The sequence below is a fragment of the Nothoprocta perdicaria genome, unplaced genomic scaffold (genome assembly GCF_003342845.1).
Source record: "Nothoprocta perdicaria isolate Ctin4 unplaced genomic scaffold, notPer1 scaffold_6, whole genome shotgun sequence".
Classification (NCBI taxonomy): Eukaryota; Metazoa; Chordata; class Aves; order Tinamiformes; family Tinamidae; genus Nothoprocta; species Nothoprocta perdicaria.
Window position 1 is genome coordinate 5,303,557 of NW_020455865.1, and position 12,908 is coordinate 5,316,464.

The 12,908-nt window shown below is 68.6% G+C and overlaps 2 protein-coding genes across 2 annotated transcripts in view; one reads left to right on the forward strand and one right to left on the reverse strand.

Moving 5' to 3' along the window:
• The first annotated feature begins 2,508 nt into the window (after window positions 1-2,508).
• On the forward strand, window positions 2,509-6,753 carry FPGS (folylpolyglutamate synthase). The gene is made up of 14 exons (XM_026049598.1): window positions 2,509-2,706; window positions 2,811-2,864; window positions 2,956-3,020; window positions 3,092-3,206; window positions 3,424-3,501; window positions 3,670-3,731; window positions 3,816-3,918; window positions 3,985-4,062; window positions 4,172-4,319; window positions 4,401-4,496; window positions 4,617-4,767; window positions 4,883-4,958; window positions 5,443-5,509; window positions 5,658-6,753. The coding sequence occupies exons 1-14, from the start codon at window positions 2,509-2,511 to the stop codon at window positions 6,083-6,085; spliced, it is 1,719 nt and encodes a 572-aa protein (XP_025905383.1). The 3' UTR covers window positions 6,086-6,753.
• Window positions 6,754-7,272: 519 nt separating this feature from the next.
• ENG (endoglin) overlaps window positions 7,273-12,908 on the reverse strand; it is a 12,542-nt gene continuing 6,906 nt past the window's right edge. Inside the window, exons 3-15 of the mRNA XM_026049599.1 lie at window positions 11,993-12,127; window positions 11,096-11,255; window positions 10,791-10,947; window positions 10,572-10,704; window positions 9,948-10,122; window positions 9,719-9,861; window positions 9,409-9,546; window positions 9,285-9,329; window positions 9,096-9,206; window positions 8,772-9,017; window positions 8,576-8,639; window positions 7,999-8,100; window positions 7,273-7,391 (exon numbers count right to left, since the gene is read on the reverse strand). Of these exons, the coding sequence (XP_025905384.1) occupies window positions 7,273-7,391; window positions 7,999-8,100; window positions 8,576-8,639; window positions 8,772-9,017; window positions 9,096-9,206; window positions 9,285-9,329; window positions 9,409-9,546; window positions 9,719-9,861; window positions 9,948-10,122; window positions 10,572-10,704; window positions 10,791-10,947; window positions 11,096-11,255; window positions 11,993-12,127 (1,728 nt within the window). The remainder of the gene's footprint in view (window positions 7,392-7,998; window positions 8,101-8,575; window positions 8,640-8,771; window positions 9,018-9,095; window positions 9,207-9,284; window positions 9,330-9,408; window positions 9,547-9,718; window positions 9,862-9,947; window positions 10,123-10,571; window positions 10,705-10,790; window positions 10,948-11,095; window positions 11,256-11,992; window positions 12,128-12,908) is intronic.

Consider the following 12,908-nt stretch of genomic DNA (forward strand, 5'->3'; position numbering starts at 1 on the left):
ACATGGAAAATGGCTTTAATGGGTGGGAGGTTTGCCGCAGTTGGCTGCGAGCAGCGCAGGTGTCTGAGCAGCTGAACAGCAGCAGAGGTAGTGCTGGCTGCAGGGTCTCTGGCTGGGACGTGGCCCMGCTCATCGGCCCTGGGGCAGGGTGGCACCACGCGCTCCTGTGTCCTGCGTGTCCCACAGCTTGAACAGGGCCGTAGGAGCCGCTACGCGTGTGGGCACAACCAGGAGCCCGCGTGTGCCGCAGGATGAGGCCGCCGGGCCTCGGCGGCGCCCTGGGGCTGAGCGTGGGTGGATGTGGGATGCGGGGCAGAGCCGCAGCCTGTAACTGCGCTGCCCGGGGGCAGGACCGTGTGGGCAGAGCCGGCGCCTTGGATCTCCTGGGCACTTTGTGCTTGTGCTCAGAGCGGCACCGAACTTGGCACCATGTCCAGGATTCCTCACAACCRCAGCGGGTGCCTGCGGGTCCTGGGCTCCCTTTCTAGGAAAGTTCTTGGGAGAACCGGCTCCTGTCCCGTTGCCTGGGGGCAGCGGGCCGGGCTTGGAGCCGGACACTGTGGGAACGCATGGCATGAACGTAGTGCGTGGACAGGGAGCGAAGTCTGAGCCTGAGAGACTCCGGCTTCCTCTCGCAACCTGTGCCTTGGTGCAGCGCAGCAGCTCTTACACTGCCAAAACAAGGATTTAAAAAAATATATATTTTTAATTTTTATTCTGGAGCTGCTCAGGGGGGTGACAGAGGCCAGAGCCGTGGGGGGCAAGCAGGCGGGTGAGTGGCCTCGTGGGAGGCTGCTGGCGCTGCCCCCAGCACGGCGCTGGGGCAGCCTCAGCAGCGCCTTTCTGCCGCCCTCACGACGCAGGGGCCAAGGCGGGTCCCCTCCCCTGCTCCGGGGCGTCCCCGCGGGCCAAAACGCGTTTCGCTCGCGCGCCTCACGCCGCTGCCCCTCTCAAAGATGGCGCCCGCCGCCCCCCTCCCGCCCACTCCTCCCGCGCGGCGCCCTGGTCAAAGATGGCCCCGGGGCGGCCCCTCCTCCCCCGCCCCGCTCCACGTGCGCGCGCGCGGCGCTCCCGGCAGGACGCGCGCGCCGCGATGGTGGCGCGGGGGCTGCGCGCGCTGCGCGGGGCGCTGCGGGCGCGGGGCGGCAGCCGCTGCAGCTCGCGGCCCGCGCGCGCCCCCGCCGCCGACTACCAGGTGCGGGGCGGCGGGGGCGCGCGGGGCGCCCTGTGCGCGGGCGGGGGGCGCTGCGCTGCGGGACCGGAGCGCTGCAGCGCGCGGGGACGGGCAGGGCGTGCGGCTCGGCTGTGCGGTGGGGACAGGGACACTGCGTGGGGCAGGGCTGTGCGGTGGGGACAGGTATGTGCAGGTCTGTGCAATAGGGATGGGTGCATCGCGTGGGGCAGTGGGGCATGGGGACATTGCATGGGACAGGGCTGTGCAATGGGACAGGGCTGGGCGATAAGGCACAGGGATGGGGCAGGGCTGTGCTGCAGTGCATAGGGGCATTGCGTGGGGCAGGGTTGTGCTACGGGGCACAGGGGTATTGCATGGGGCACAGCAGCGCATGGGGACATTGCATGGGGCAGGGCCGTCCTGCAGGCCCCACAGGGGATGGGCTTCACCCAACACACCCCCCGGGCCCCAGAGCCATCTCTGCCCTGCACCCCTGCAGGGCCCCCATAGCCCTGCACCCCTCGGAAGGACCCCAGTGATGCCAGGACAGAGGGACCCCCAAAGCATAGGCCCACGAGCAGCTGGTGGCCGAGGGGGGCGGTGCTGTGGGGAGACGGGCTGGGTGCGGGAGCAGCGGGTGGCTCTGGTGCCAGCGGCGCGTGCAGGTGACAGCGGCGCGTGCAGGTGACAGCGGTGTGTGCAGGTGACAGCGGCGCGTGCAGGTGACAGCGGCACGTGCAGGTGACAGCGGCGCATGCAGCGCGCGGCCCTGCACACAACCAGGGCCGTCCCCCGCCTCGGGCCTCCCGGGGCGCGCGGGTGCCAGTGGCGCCGGTGCCAGCGCCGCCGCGGGCGCTCGCCGCGGTGCCTCGCACGGGGCACTCGTTTCTGCTCCGAGCGCTGCCGCTTGGCGCTGCCCCAAACCGCSTTGCTCGCGGGGAGCCTCGTAGGGGCGCAGGGCCGCGCGGTGCTGAGAGTGGCCGGGGCTCGCGGGGCCATCGGGGCTCCTGCCCGCAGGTCACTGAGAGCGGCCGGGGCTCGCGGGCCGAGCCGAGGAGGGCGGCGCAGCGCCRGCTCCGCCGCTCCCGCGCGTCCTCCCGTTGAGCCCTGCGTGGCTCTCGTGGGCTGGGCACGTGCGGCGCTGCGGCCACGTGCAGGGGGTTTTGGCCGCGCGGGGCGGGCGCATCCCTCGCGGGAGCAGGGCCGGCGCTGCCGGGCTGGCAGCGGGACGCGGCGGCGCCTGCCCCTTGCCCCGTGTCCGGAGGAGGGGCGGGCGCTGCCCGCCGGGCCCTCGTCCATAAGTAGCCGGGCCGGCAGCGCCGGCGCGCGGGGCCATGGCTGGGGTGGCGGTGTCGGGCGGTGGGGCCGCGGCGCCCTCATGCAGCCGCCCGCCCTCGTTCCAGGACGCCGTGCGYGCGCTCAACACGCTGCAGACCAACGCCAGCTACCTGGAGCAGGTGAAGCGGGAGCGCGGAGACCCCCGGGCGCAGCTRGAGGCCATGAGGGGCTTCCTGGCGCGCAGCGGGCTGCAGGTGAGCGCGGGCGCTGGACCCCGTGCGTGGCCCTGGCCCGCGGTGCTCCGGCGGCGCCCGGGCCCGGCTGCAAAGGGGCTCACGGGTTTGTTGACCTCTGGCAGGTTGAGGACCTGGATCGACTGAACATCATCCACGTCACGGGGACGAAGGGCAAGGTGAGGCCGGCGGCGCGCGGGCAGCTCCGGCCCAGCGGGGGCTCCGGCACCTGCCGGCACCGCCAAGGGCTCACGATGGTGCCACTGGCAGGGCTCGGCCTGCGCCTTCACGGAGCGCATCCTCCGYGGCTACGGCCTCAAGACGGGCTTCTACAGGTGGGCAGCAGGGCTGTGAGGGGCGAGGGGACGCGCGGGGACAGGCCCGACCGTGTCCTCGCTCTCCCCAGCTCCCCCCACCTGGTGCAAGTGCGCGAGAGGATCCGCATCAATGGGCAGCCCATCAGCAAGGAGCAGTTCAACAAGTACTTCTGGCTCGTCTACAACCGCCTCGAGGAGACCAAGGTGGGCATGTCATTTTGGGGCCAATGCCCTGGCTGCTTCACGTCGCCCAGTCCTTCGGGAACCTCCGGTTTGCTTCATGTGTTGGCTGTGGCCATGGTGCTGCCTCGGTTTGTCCCCATGGAGTGGGAGAATCCCTGGCGTTGGGGGGATCCCTGGCTGCGCACACTGCGGTTTGGGCTGTCACCCCGGTCCCCCTTGACACGCTGCTCTCCTGCAGGACCCATCGCGTGCCAGCATGCCGGCCTACTTCCGCTTCCTCACCATCATGGCCTTCCACGTGTTCCTGCAGGAGAAGGTAGGTGTTGGGGGGCCGCGGCGCAGCAGGGGCCTCGCGCCGTCACGTGCGGCCCTGGTTGGGGGAAAGCTGCTGCAGAGGGGAGCGAGTTGCCCCAGCTGAATCTGGCTGGGATCTCGCCGTGCCCTCCATGGCCCCGTAATGGCTCCTGTGTCCGTGTGTCCCCAGGTGGACCTGGCCGTGGTGGAGGTCGGCATCGGCGGCGCCTACGATTGCACCAACATCATCAGGTAGGAGCGGTGCGGGGGCYGTGGAGCGGCGCCGCGGGCACCCCAGCCTGGCTGGCRCGGCGCCTCATGCGCTGCCTGTCGYAGGAAGCCGGTGGTGTGCGGGGTCTCCTCCCTGGGCATCGACCACACCAGCATCCTGGGGGACACGCTGGAGAAGATCGCCTGGCAGAAAGGGGGCATCTTCAAGGTAGCATCTCCCCCCAGCCTCCCCTGCCGCGAGCATCGCCCCCGGTGACGCGCGTGTCCTCCGCAGCCCGGAGTGCCGGCGTTCACGGTGGCGCAGCCCGAGCGGCCGCTGGAGGTGCTGCGGGCACGGGCCCGCGAGTGCGCGGTGAGTGTGAGATCACCCCGGCGGTGAGCGGCGCCCACACTCACCTGGTGCTGCCCGTGCCCACCCRGTGCTGCCCGTGGCACCCGCGCTCACCTGGCGCTCCCCGCAGTGCCCGCTCTACCTGTGCCCGGAGCTGGACGCCTTCGAGGAGGGCGGCCGAGCGCTGGCCCTGGGGCTGGCGGGCGACCACCAGCGCTCCAATGCCGCGCTCGCCCTGCAGCTCGCCCGCGCCTGGCTGCAGCACCACGGCCGCTGCGGTGAGACCTCGACCCGCAGCCCGAGAAACGCCGGTGGTGAGTGCGGAGGCTGCGTCTCACCACGATGCCCCTCTCCGGCAGGTAGCGGGGAGTTGATGGATCTGCCGCCGAGTGTCGAGGCCGGGCGGACGGTGCCCTTGGCGCCCGCGTTTCGCCCCAGCGTCGCCATGGTCCAAGGTAGGGTGCGGGTCCTAGCCCCATGCCCAGCTCCTGGCACTGTTTTGCACAGACTGAGATTTGGGGCTGGGGGCGGTGTCGGGGCGCTGTGGGCACTCAGTGCTGCTCCTGCGCCCCCAGGGCTGCGGGAGGCCGAGTGGCTGGGCCGCACGCAGGTGCTGCCCCACGGCCCCGTCACCTGGTACCTCGACGGCGCCCACACCACGAGCAGCGTCCAGGCCTGCGTCCGCTGGTTTCGCCAGGCCGCCCTCAACGAGGACAAGCCCCAGGAGTAAGGGACGGCAGCTCCGGGAGGAAGGGCAGCGGGGCGCCGGGTCCCCCGGTGCTTTCGGGGGCTGGTGGGACCCCATGGGAGACCAGCCCTGAGCACGGTGTCCTCCTCGCAGCGGCTCCGAGGTGCGGGTGCTGCTCTTCAACGCCACGGGGGATCGGGACACGGCGGCGCTGCTGAAGCTGCTGCTGGTGAGTTTGGGGCCAGGCGAGGGGCTGCACTGGGGGGCCGGGCTCTGCAGCACYTGCCCAGGGGAGCCCTTGGCCCCGAGTGCCGTCGGGACCCGCTTTTCTGCTGCTTGGTGCCACGAGGTGGAGCTGGTGCCCTGCRCTGCCTGTCTGTCCAGCTTCCTGTCCGACTGTCTCCTGCGTGCTTGGCACTGCCCTGGTGTCCTCTGCGCTTCTTTGGGTGCCCTGGACCTGGGTGCAGTGGGAGACCTCGGCTCCACATCTGGCACCCAGGGGCTTGTGGATGGGTTGGTCCTCACCATGCTTGGAAAAGCCTGGTGTCCTGGCTGCCTGCTCTGGGCTAAACTTCCCGAGAGACCCTGCTGGCCTCGGATTGCTCCCAGTTCCGATCCCTATGGGTGGCACTGGGAGCATGAGCCGAGTGCCTGGCTCCCTGCCTGGGCGCTGCGCTGGGCGAGCTCTGCTCAGTGCCCTTCTCCCACCCCAGCCCTGCCAGTTCGACTACGCCGTCTTCTGCCCCAACTTCACAGAGGTGTCGGTGGTGGGCAGCGCGGGTGAGTGTCCGGCTCCGCGGGGTGCCGTGCTTGGAGCCGGGGCTGGAGTGAGGAGGCTGATGGTGGGGCACATTGTGTGGGCAAAGCYGGGAACCGTTGCTGGGACCCCGTGTGGCTCCGTTGCTTTGACCTTCTCCGTCTCCTGCAGACCAGCAGAACTTCAACGTGACGCTGGAGAACGCCCTGACGCGCTGCCTGGAGAACCAGAAGACGTGGACGCAGCTCCTGGAGGAGAAGGTGGGCCAGGACGTCTGGCTGGCGCCGCCGCTCGAGGTGGGCAGCCTGCTGAAGCCGGACGCCGTGCGCGGAGCCCTGCTCCTCGTGCCCTCCGCCGAGCGGCCACTCAACTCCAACTCGCTCGTCTTCCCCTGCATCTCGCACGCGCTGCAGTGGATCGCGCAGGGCCGGGACCCCTGCGTGCCGGCGCCCGCCGCCAAGGGCGCCCACCCGCACCCCGTGGCCAGCAGCGGGGCCGTGCTGCTGCAGGAGGCCRCCGCCATCCGCGTCCTGGTCACGGGCAGCCTGCACCTTGTCGGCGGCGTCCTCAAGCTGCTCGACCCGGCGCTCTCCCAGTAGCCCGAGTTTGGGGGGTTCAGTTTTTTGCTCCTCCTTTTACTTGAATAGCTGCCTCGTCCCCTCATGAAGTGTGGAGGTGGCACCGCAGGAGACCCTCCAGGGAAGGGACCCTGTGGCAGTGCCACYGTGGCCACGCTCTGCTGCTTCCCTGCGCCCTCCTTCCACCTTCTCCCTACCCTTATCCCACCTCTGCCCACCCTGGGGCCGGGAGCCACCGTTGCCGCACGGAGGGGAGAGTGAAACCCCTTCCCTGTCACCTGTGCGCGCCCCTTGGAGCGGGACCCTGCACCCTGTTTCACCCAGTGCCTTTTGCTGCCTTTTGCTGCCACACTGGCCGCTCTCCAGACAGGTTTGGGGGCGAGCTCAGCTCGGAGGGGCTGGCCCTGTGTGGGGGTGTCGGGCAATGGGGGGCTCTGCCCCCTCCGCTGCTTGCCGGCGTCCCAGAGCTTTCGGAGGACGGAGGCCTGGGTTTGAGGGGAGGCCACCCGCAGCGGTAGGAATGAATTGCAGACGATGCTTTGAGGTTTAATCCTTTACAGAGTTGTGACTAATTTAACATAGGGTAGATTTTATTATTATGAAGAGTTTGCAACTGACCAGAAGATAAGCTGGGTGTAAGGCCCATTTTTTTGTTGTTTTGTTTTGTTTTATTTTTAATATATATTTTTTATTTTCTACAAATGGCCTAGTTTGGAGAAGGGCAGCGAGGCGCCACGTGACGCCTGCTCCATTGCGGTCCAAACCCAATAAACCTCGTGCTGCTCCGAGCCCGGGGCCGGTGCCTTCTCTGGGGGGGTGGCTGCGTCTCACGTGTCACCGGAGCTGGGAGACCCCCAGGAGGAACCCGGAGGAGCCGGGACAGCCCYGGGGGGCTCCTTTCCCCCAGTCCTCCCTCCGCGCCTCGCCGTGCGGCTGCTTCAGCGGGATGGGGGACGCCGGTGCCCGCCGCCCTGGCAGAGCCAAACCATTCACTGAATGAATAAGGGCGGCGGCGGGACCCCCGCTCCGGTCTCGGCCGGAGCAAGGCGACCCCCTGAGTTTTGCGGGAGCAAAAAGCCTCCGTAGGGCCAGAGGGCTCCGGGCAGCCCCTGGATGCCGTGGCTGGGGTGTCCTCACGGCCGCGGGGGCTCCGCGGGGTGCTCAGCCGTCGGCGGTGGGGAGGCGGGCGAGGGGCAGCCCGGCGGGCGTCAGGCCATGCTGCTGGTGGAGCAGGGGGTGCTCTGGGTGCTGCCGATGCTGTGGTTGGTGCTGCTGCTCTCCGAGGCCGGCGCCGTGGTGGAGACCGGCTGCATTTTGGAGATGGGACCTGGATTATGTCACAAGTCGGAGCGGGGTTGGGGACGGGGAGAAGAAACCATGAGGGGAAAAAAAAAACCAAAGACAAAAGCAACAAAAAGAAACGTGGCGGCAGGCAGCCGGGCTGCGACGGCTCATCCTGGACGTGACCTTTGCAGCACAGATAAGAGCTCCCGTCCCTGTGTTTTCCCTGGCATGGGGCTATCATTCCACATCCCAAATGGAGCCGTTCCCCCCCAGCCCCCGGATGAGGTGCTGGCTGCCCTGGTTTTGTTGGCGTGGGATCGCCAGTCCCGGCGTGGGATGGAGATAAGCGTCCGGCGGCCAGGAAGAGGCCGCGGCGCCTCGGGATGCGCCGCGCGCGGGGGAGAGGACATGGGTGCTGGGGTCCAGCGCCGAGCTGGGCTCGGGGGATGCACCGAGCRGCCCCGTTCTCATACGGCACCTCCGCCATGAGGACAATGAGCCCGATAAGGACGTGCCAGCCCGGCCGCCTTTGCCRGACGCGGGGGTGTGTTTGAGCTGGGGAGGGAGGATTCGCTTCCCCAGGGGGAAAACACTCCCAGGCCCCCCCTTCTCCTGCCACCACCACCCCTCCAGTTTGGGGGGATACTCACGGGTGTGCGAGTAGATGTACCAGAGCACGGCGGTGAGCAGYGCCCCGATGAGGAAGGCCCCGAAGGTGATGCCCAGCACTGCGGCCAGCCCCAGGCCTCGGTCTGCGGGGAAGACAGGTGCCGTGAGGACCCTGCTCTGCCCGCGAGGGACCGGGGGGCTCCCAGTTTGGGATCACAGAATCACACACAGAATGGTTGAGGTTGGAAGGGACCTCTAGAGACCATCTAGTCCAACCCCCTGCTCCAGCAGGGACACCCAGAGCACGGGGCACATGGTGGCATCCAGGTGGGTTTGGAAGATCTCCAGAGAAGGAGACTCCACAACCTCCCTGGGCAGCCTGTTCCGGGCTCTGTCACCCTCACAGTGAAGAAGCTCCTCCTCACATGGAGATGGAACTGCCTGGGTTTCAACTTGTACCCATTGCCCCTTGTCCTGTCCCTGACCACCACTGAGAAGATTTTCCTCCCTACATTCCTTCTTCAGATATTTATACATATTAATCAGATCCCATCTCAGAGTTTTCCATGCTAATTCAGCCTCTTCCCCAGGATCCACCCCGTCCCGCCCCAAACTCACTGTTCTGCGGCCGCCAGACGTCCTTCACCGTCACCTCCAGGACCTTCTCGAAGATGGTGTTGTTCTGAGGTAGAGGGACACCGTGAGAGCCGAGCTCCCCAGGGCCGGCCGCGTCCCCAGGCCTTGTGATGAGGCCAAGGACAAACGCGGTGGCCAGGGAACCCAGCCACGGGGTTAAGGGCCTGAGAGGACTGACCTGCAGGCCAGCCTTGCAGGTGAGGCTGGCGGAGAAGGGCACGCGGTCTCCCTCGGGCACGGCGTAGGTGAAGCGCAGGCGCCAGACCTTGCGCACGCGGCTGCTGGGCGAGCCCTCGAGGACAGCCACGCCGGCGCCCTGCGCCTTGTTGGCCACCACGAGCAGCCGCGGCTCGGCGCCCGGCGCCGCCAGCCAGCACTCCTTGAGCTGCAGGTCGGCCGGGTAGTCCTCCCAGCGCATGGAGGCCTGCGCGCGGAGACGCCGTCAGCGCGGGCGCCACCRGCCCCRCCGCTGCCGCCACCGCCGCACGGCCACCGCGCCTACCTGCAGATAGGCCTCCTTGTTGACCTCCAGCTCCGTCTGCGGCGCCTCGAAGGCGGCCGTGGGGAAGAGGCGCAGGAAGAGCTCCCGGGGGATCTCACACTGGAAGGGCACCTGCGGGGGGACGGGCTGAGCCCCGGCCGTGCATGTMCCCCCCCGGCCCTGGTTGAGCTCAGATTGCTCTGTGCTTACCGACACGCTCTGCAGGGACGAGCCCCTGGACAGGCTGAGGATGAGCTGCGAGGGAAGGGAGCGAGGTGTCAAGGGCGGCCGCGGGGCCACGGCCGGCGCCGTGGGGCGGCCGGGCCGCACTCACCTCRTTCTGCGCGTGGCCCTTGGTCTCGAGCGAGGTGCCGCAGTGGCTGAGCGGCGTGCGCAGCATGAAGTGCGTGGCATTCCTCTCCGCCTGGCAGCTCATGTCCCGCAGGGTGATGTTCACCACGTCCTTGATGGGCTGAGGGCAAAGCAGCAGCTCCAGGGCAGTGCCTGGCGCCGGCAGCTTCCCACGGCCTCGGGGTGGCCTCACGGCCGTCCCTCCACCCCGTCTCCATGTTCCCCCCATGCTCGATGCCTACAAARCAGCCGTGGCCTTGGGCGGCACGCGCGGGAGGCCTTGTCCCCCTCACCTCCAGGTGGGACCGGGCGATGACGATCTCCATGGTGTCATCCGTGCACTTCCAGGGCTGCAGCGTGAGCAGCAGCATGTAGGACAGCGTGTCGGAGCTGGGCGCCGTGGGGGCGGGCGTCGTGGGGGGCTCCTTGGCCGCCTCTGCGGGAAGGGGCCGGGGGGCTGAGCCGGTGGCGGCCACGGCAGCGGGGCCGCCCCGTGCACTGTCCCCGTGCCGTTGGGCTCACCGTGCTCCTGGATGTCCATGGTCACGCGGCTGCTGAGCGGGATGATGGAGTAGGAGGCGATGACCCGGTAGTTCTTCTCAAAGGCCTTGGCGATGAGGCCCTGCTCCGTGTCCGGCAGCACCTGGCCCTGCAGCAGCTCCGTGGACATGTCCACGATCTTGTAGGTGCCTGACGCCTGCAGGGGACAGGGCAGTGGCGGGTCGGGATGGGGACAGGGCTGAGGTCACATCGGGCCATGAGTCGCTCTGGGACCTGTATTTGGTTCTTCCCCATTGCAAGGCAGAATTCACTGCCCGGGCAGGGGCCAATCCGGTGCATGGAGGGTTTGGGGAGGATGAAGGTAGAGGCTGGGATGGAGGAGGAAACACAGTTGGAGTCCCGAGCTGGGTCACATATACAGTCGGGCTTTGAGGAGGCAGCGGGTGTCACCAACCCGGTGCTGGGGCTGTGTGTGTGGCCCCGAGTCACCCACAGCACTGCACCCTCCCCGGTGGCCCCGAGACGCTGCCCTGTCCCTGCACCCTGTCCCCAAGGGAGCTGCCATGTTCCCTCCCCAACCCTGCGGCTGCTGCCGGCATCTCCAGAGCATCCTGCRCAGGGAAGAGCGAGGCAGCGGGGCCCTACCAGGAACTGTATGTGGCAGTTGTTCACGGAGAGGGACCAGGTGAGGTTGACGTGGCTCTGCAGGATGAGGATCTGGTTGTCCCCAGCCACCTTGGCGCAGTTCAGCGACAGGTTCACCTCGGTGATGGCCGAGCTGCGAAAGCGGGAGCACCCCATGGCAGGGTCAGAGTGGCCGCCGGGACAGAGCGGCCTCGGCGGGGTGACGAGTACCGTCCGTACCTGTGCTCGGGCTGCAGGCGGATGATGTGGGCGGCCCTGGYGCCCTCGGCGGGGCCGCTCGAGCAGCCCTTCATGCCACGGAAGAAGACCTCGGCCTCGAGGTGCGGCGCCGCGTTGAAGCGCTCCCGCGGGAYGCACTCCTCGGGGCTGCTGCCGTCTGCGGGGAGGGCGGCAGGGCTGGCAGCGCCGGCGCGGGGCCGGCACCCGAGCGTGGCGCTCCGGCCACCCCAGACACTTGTCCCACCCTGGCCCATGGCCGTGCAGCGCCCTAACCCCCGTCCTGCCCACCACGGTGCCCCACGTACCTTCGCCCAGGTGGAGGAGCACCCAGCGCGGCTCCTGCAGCTCGCTGTAGGACGTGATGCCCCCGTAGACACCGCGGGCCCAGCGCAGCAGCTCCTGCTCACCGGCGTCCTCAGGGAGCTCCAGCGAGGACGCGTTGGCACCCGGGCTCAGGTTGGCGTTCTGCAAAGCGAGCGGTGACGTGAGCTGGTGACACTGAGCCCACGCTGCAACTGCATGCAAACACCCATGCCTTTTTTCCCTGTGCATCYGGATGCTGTTTGGAAGTCGAAGCAACCAGATGTCTCTGGAACCAAAGGCGGGAGCTGGGGTCCCCTCTGGATGAGCAGGGATCTGGGGGTGGCCGTGGGCTGGGCGCAGCGTGGGAGGCCAGCAGCACGCGGGGAGCTCAGCCCCGCTTTATTATTAGCCGCAAACAAAGCGGGAGGTTTATTTTGCTAACAAAGCGGCCGGCTCCGCTGGCCGGAGCCAAAGCCCAGGGCTGACCTTCCTCCCGGCAGCCGGAGGAAACGGGAGCTTTTTCAAGTGCCGTGCGTCATTGGGCGCCCGGCCTGCCCCGCGCTCAGATCCGYGGCCAGCAGCCCCGCGCGGCCCCGGCTGCCGCGGGGAGAGGATGTGGGCGCCGGGGTAGCGAGATGGCTGGGAAAGGGGAAGGCGGGTGCCCTCGGGCACTGAGAGAGCCCAGTCTTTGYAGGGAGCATCCCCCAAACCCAGTGCTGGCAGCTGCCCCTGAGGAGAGCATCTCTGGGGATGCCACTTGCTTCAGCCCCACGTTGCACGTGCAGCCTCGTGTCACCGGGAAAGCACCCGCAGGATGGAGCGTTTGCAGCCCCCTGGTCTCGCTGCACCATCACCCAAGGGTGCCCTGCAGCAAGCCGGCCCCGTGGCGCAGCACTCACCGTGCGGACGAGCAGGTTGGGGCACGGTGAGGCCACGGTGACCGAGCAGTGAGGGCAGTGAAGGACGAGCACCGTGTGCCGCGCGCAGCCGCCGGCTCGCCGCGCCGCCGACATGCTGAGCATGAACGGGGAGCCCTGGCGGGGAGCACGAGGAGAGGGTTAATGTGGCGGCGCAGAGCCGGCGCCACCCGCCCCGCTGCCCCACGGCCAGGGCCTCCAGCAGCGGGGCTCCCGCGGGCTGCGCTGCAGGGACCAGGGCAGGAGCCGTGTCCTGCCGGCTGGATCTGAAAACGAGCCAGGAGGCAGCTGTGGCCGGGGTTAGTATTGCCCGTTTCAGGGGTCTGGGGACACTGCTTTGACATGCAAACCCCCACAGCTGCACCCGGAGGAGGCACCAGAGCATCTCCATCTTGGGCCCATGGATGTCCTGACCCCAGGGACCAGTGCACCCCCTGGGGACACGACCATCCCTGCACTGAGGGGCTGGAGCATCCCCATCCCAGGAGATGCTCCATCCCAGGGACCAGCGCATCCTCCTGGGGCCTGGAGCATCCCAACATCCGTGACAGGGCCCTCCCCSTGCAGGGTTCCACACTCCGTCCGCTGTCCCACAGCTGCTCCYGGGGTCCCCACAGGGTTCGGGGCCACCCTTGTTGGGGCCGGGGAGGCTGCGCGGAGCAGCCACAGCGCCCGCAGCTCGGCCAGGCTGTGGCTGCCCGGCCGCCCGGAGCCGGAAATCCGGGCTGGGAGCCGAAGCGCCAGGCGCTAAGTTTGGAAACAGCCGCCTGAATCACCGCTCGCAAAGTGCTGAGCAAGGCGGCAGCCGTGGAAAACTACCCGGGCCCAACAACGAGCCGGGGCGGCCGCGGGCCGCGAGCGCCGCCGCCAGCGCCGCCCTCCCGCGGGGCCGCGCGGC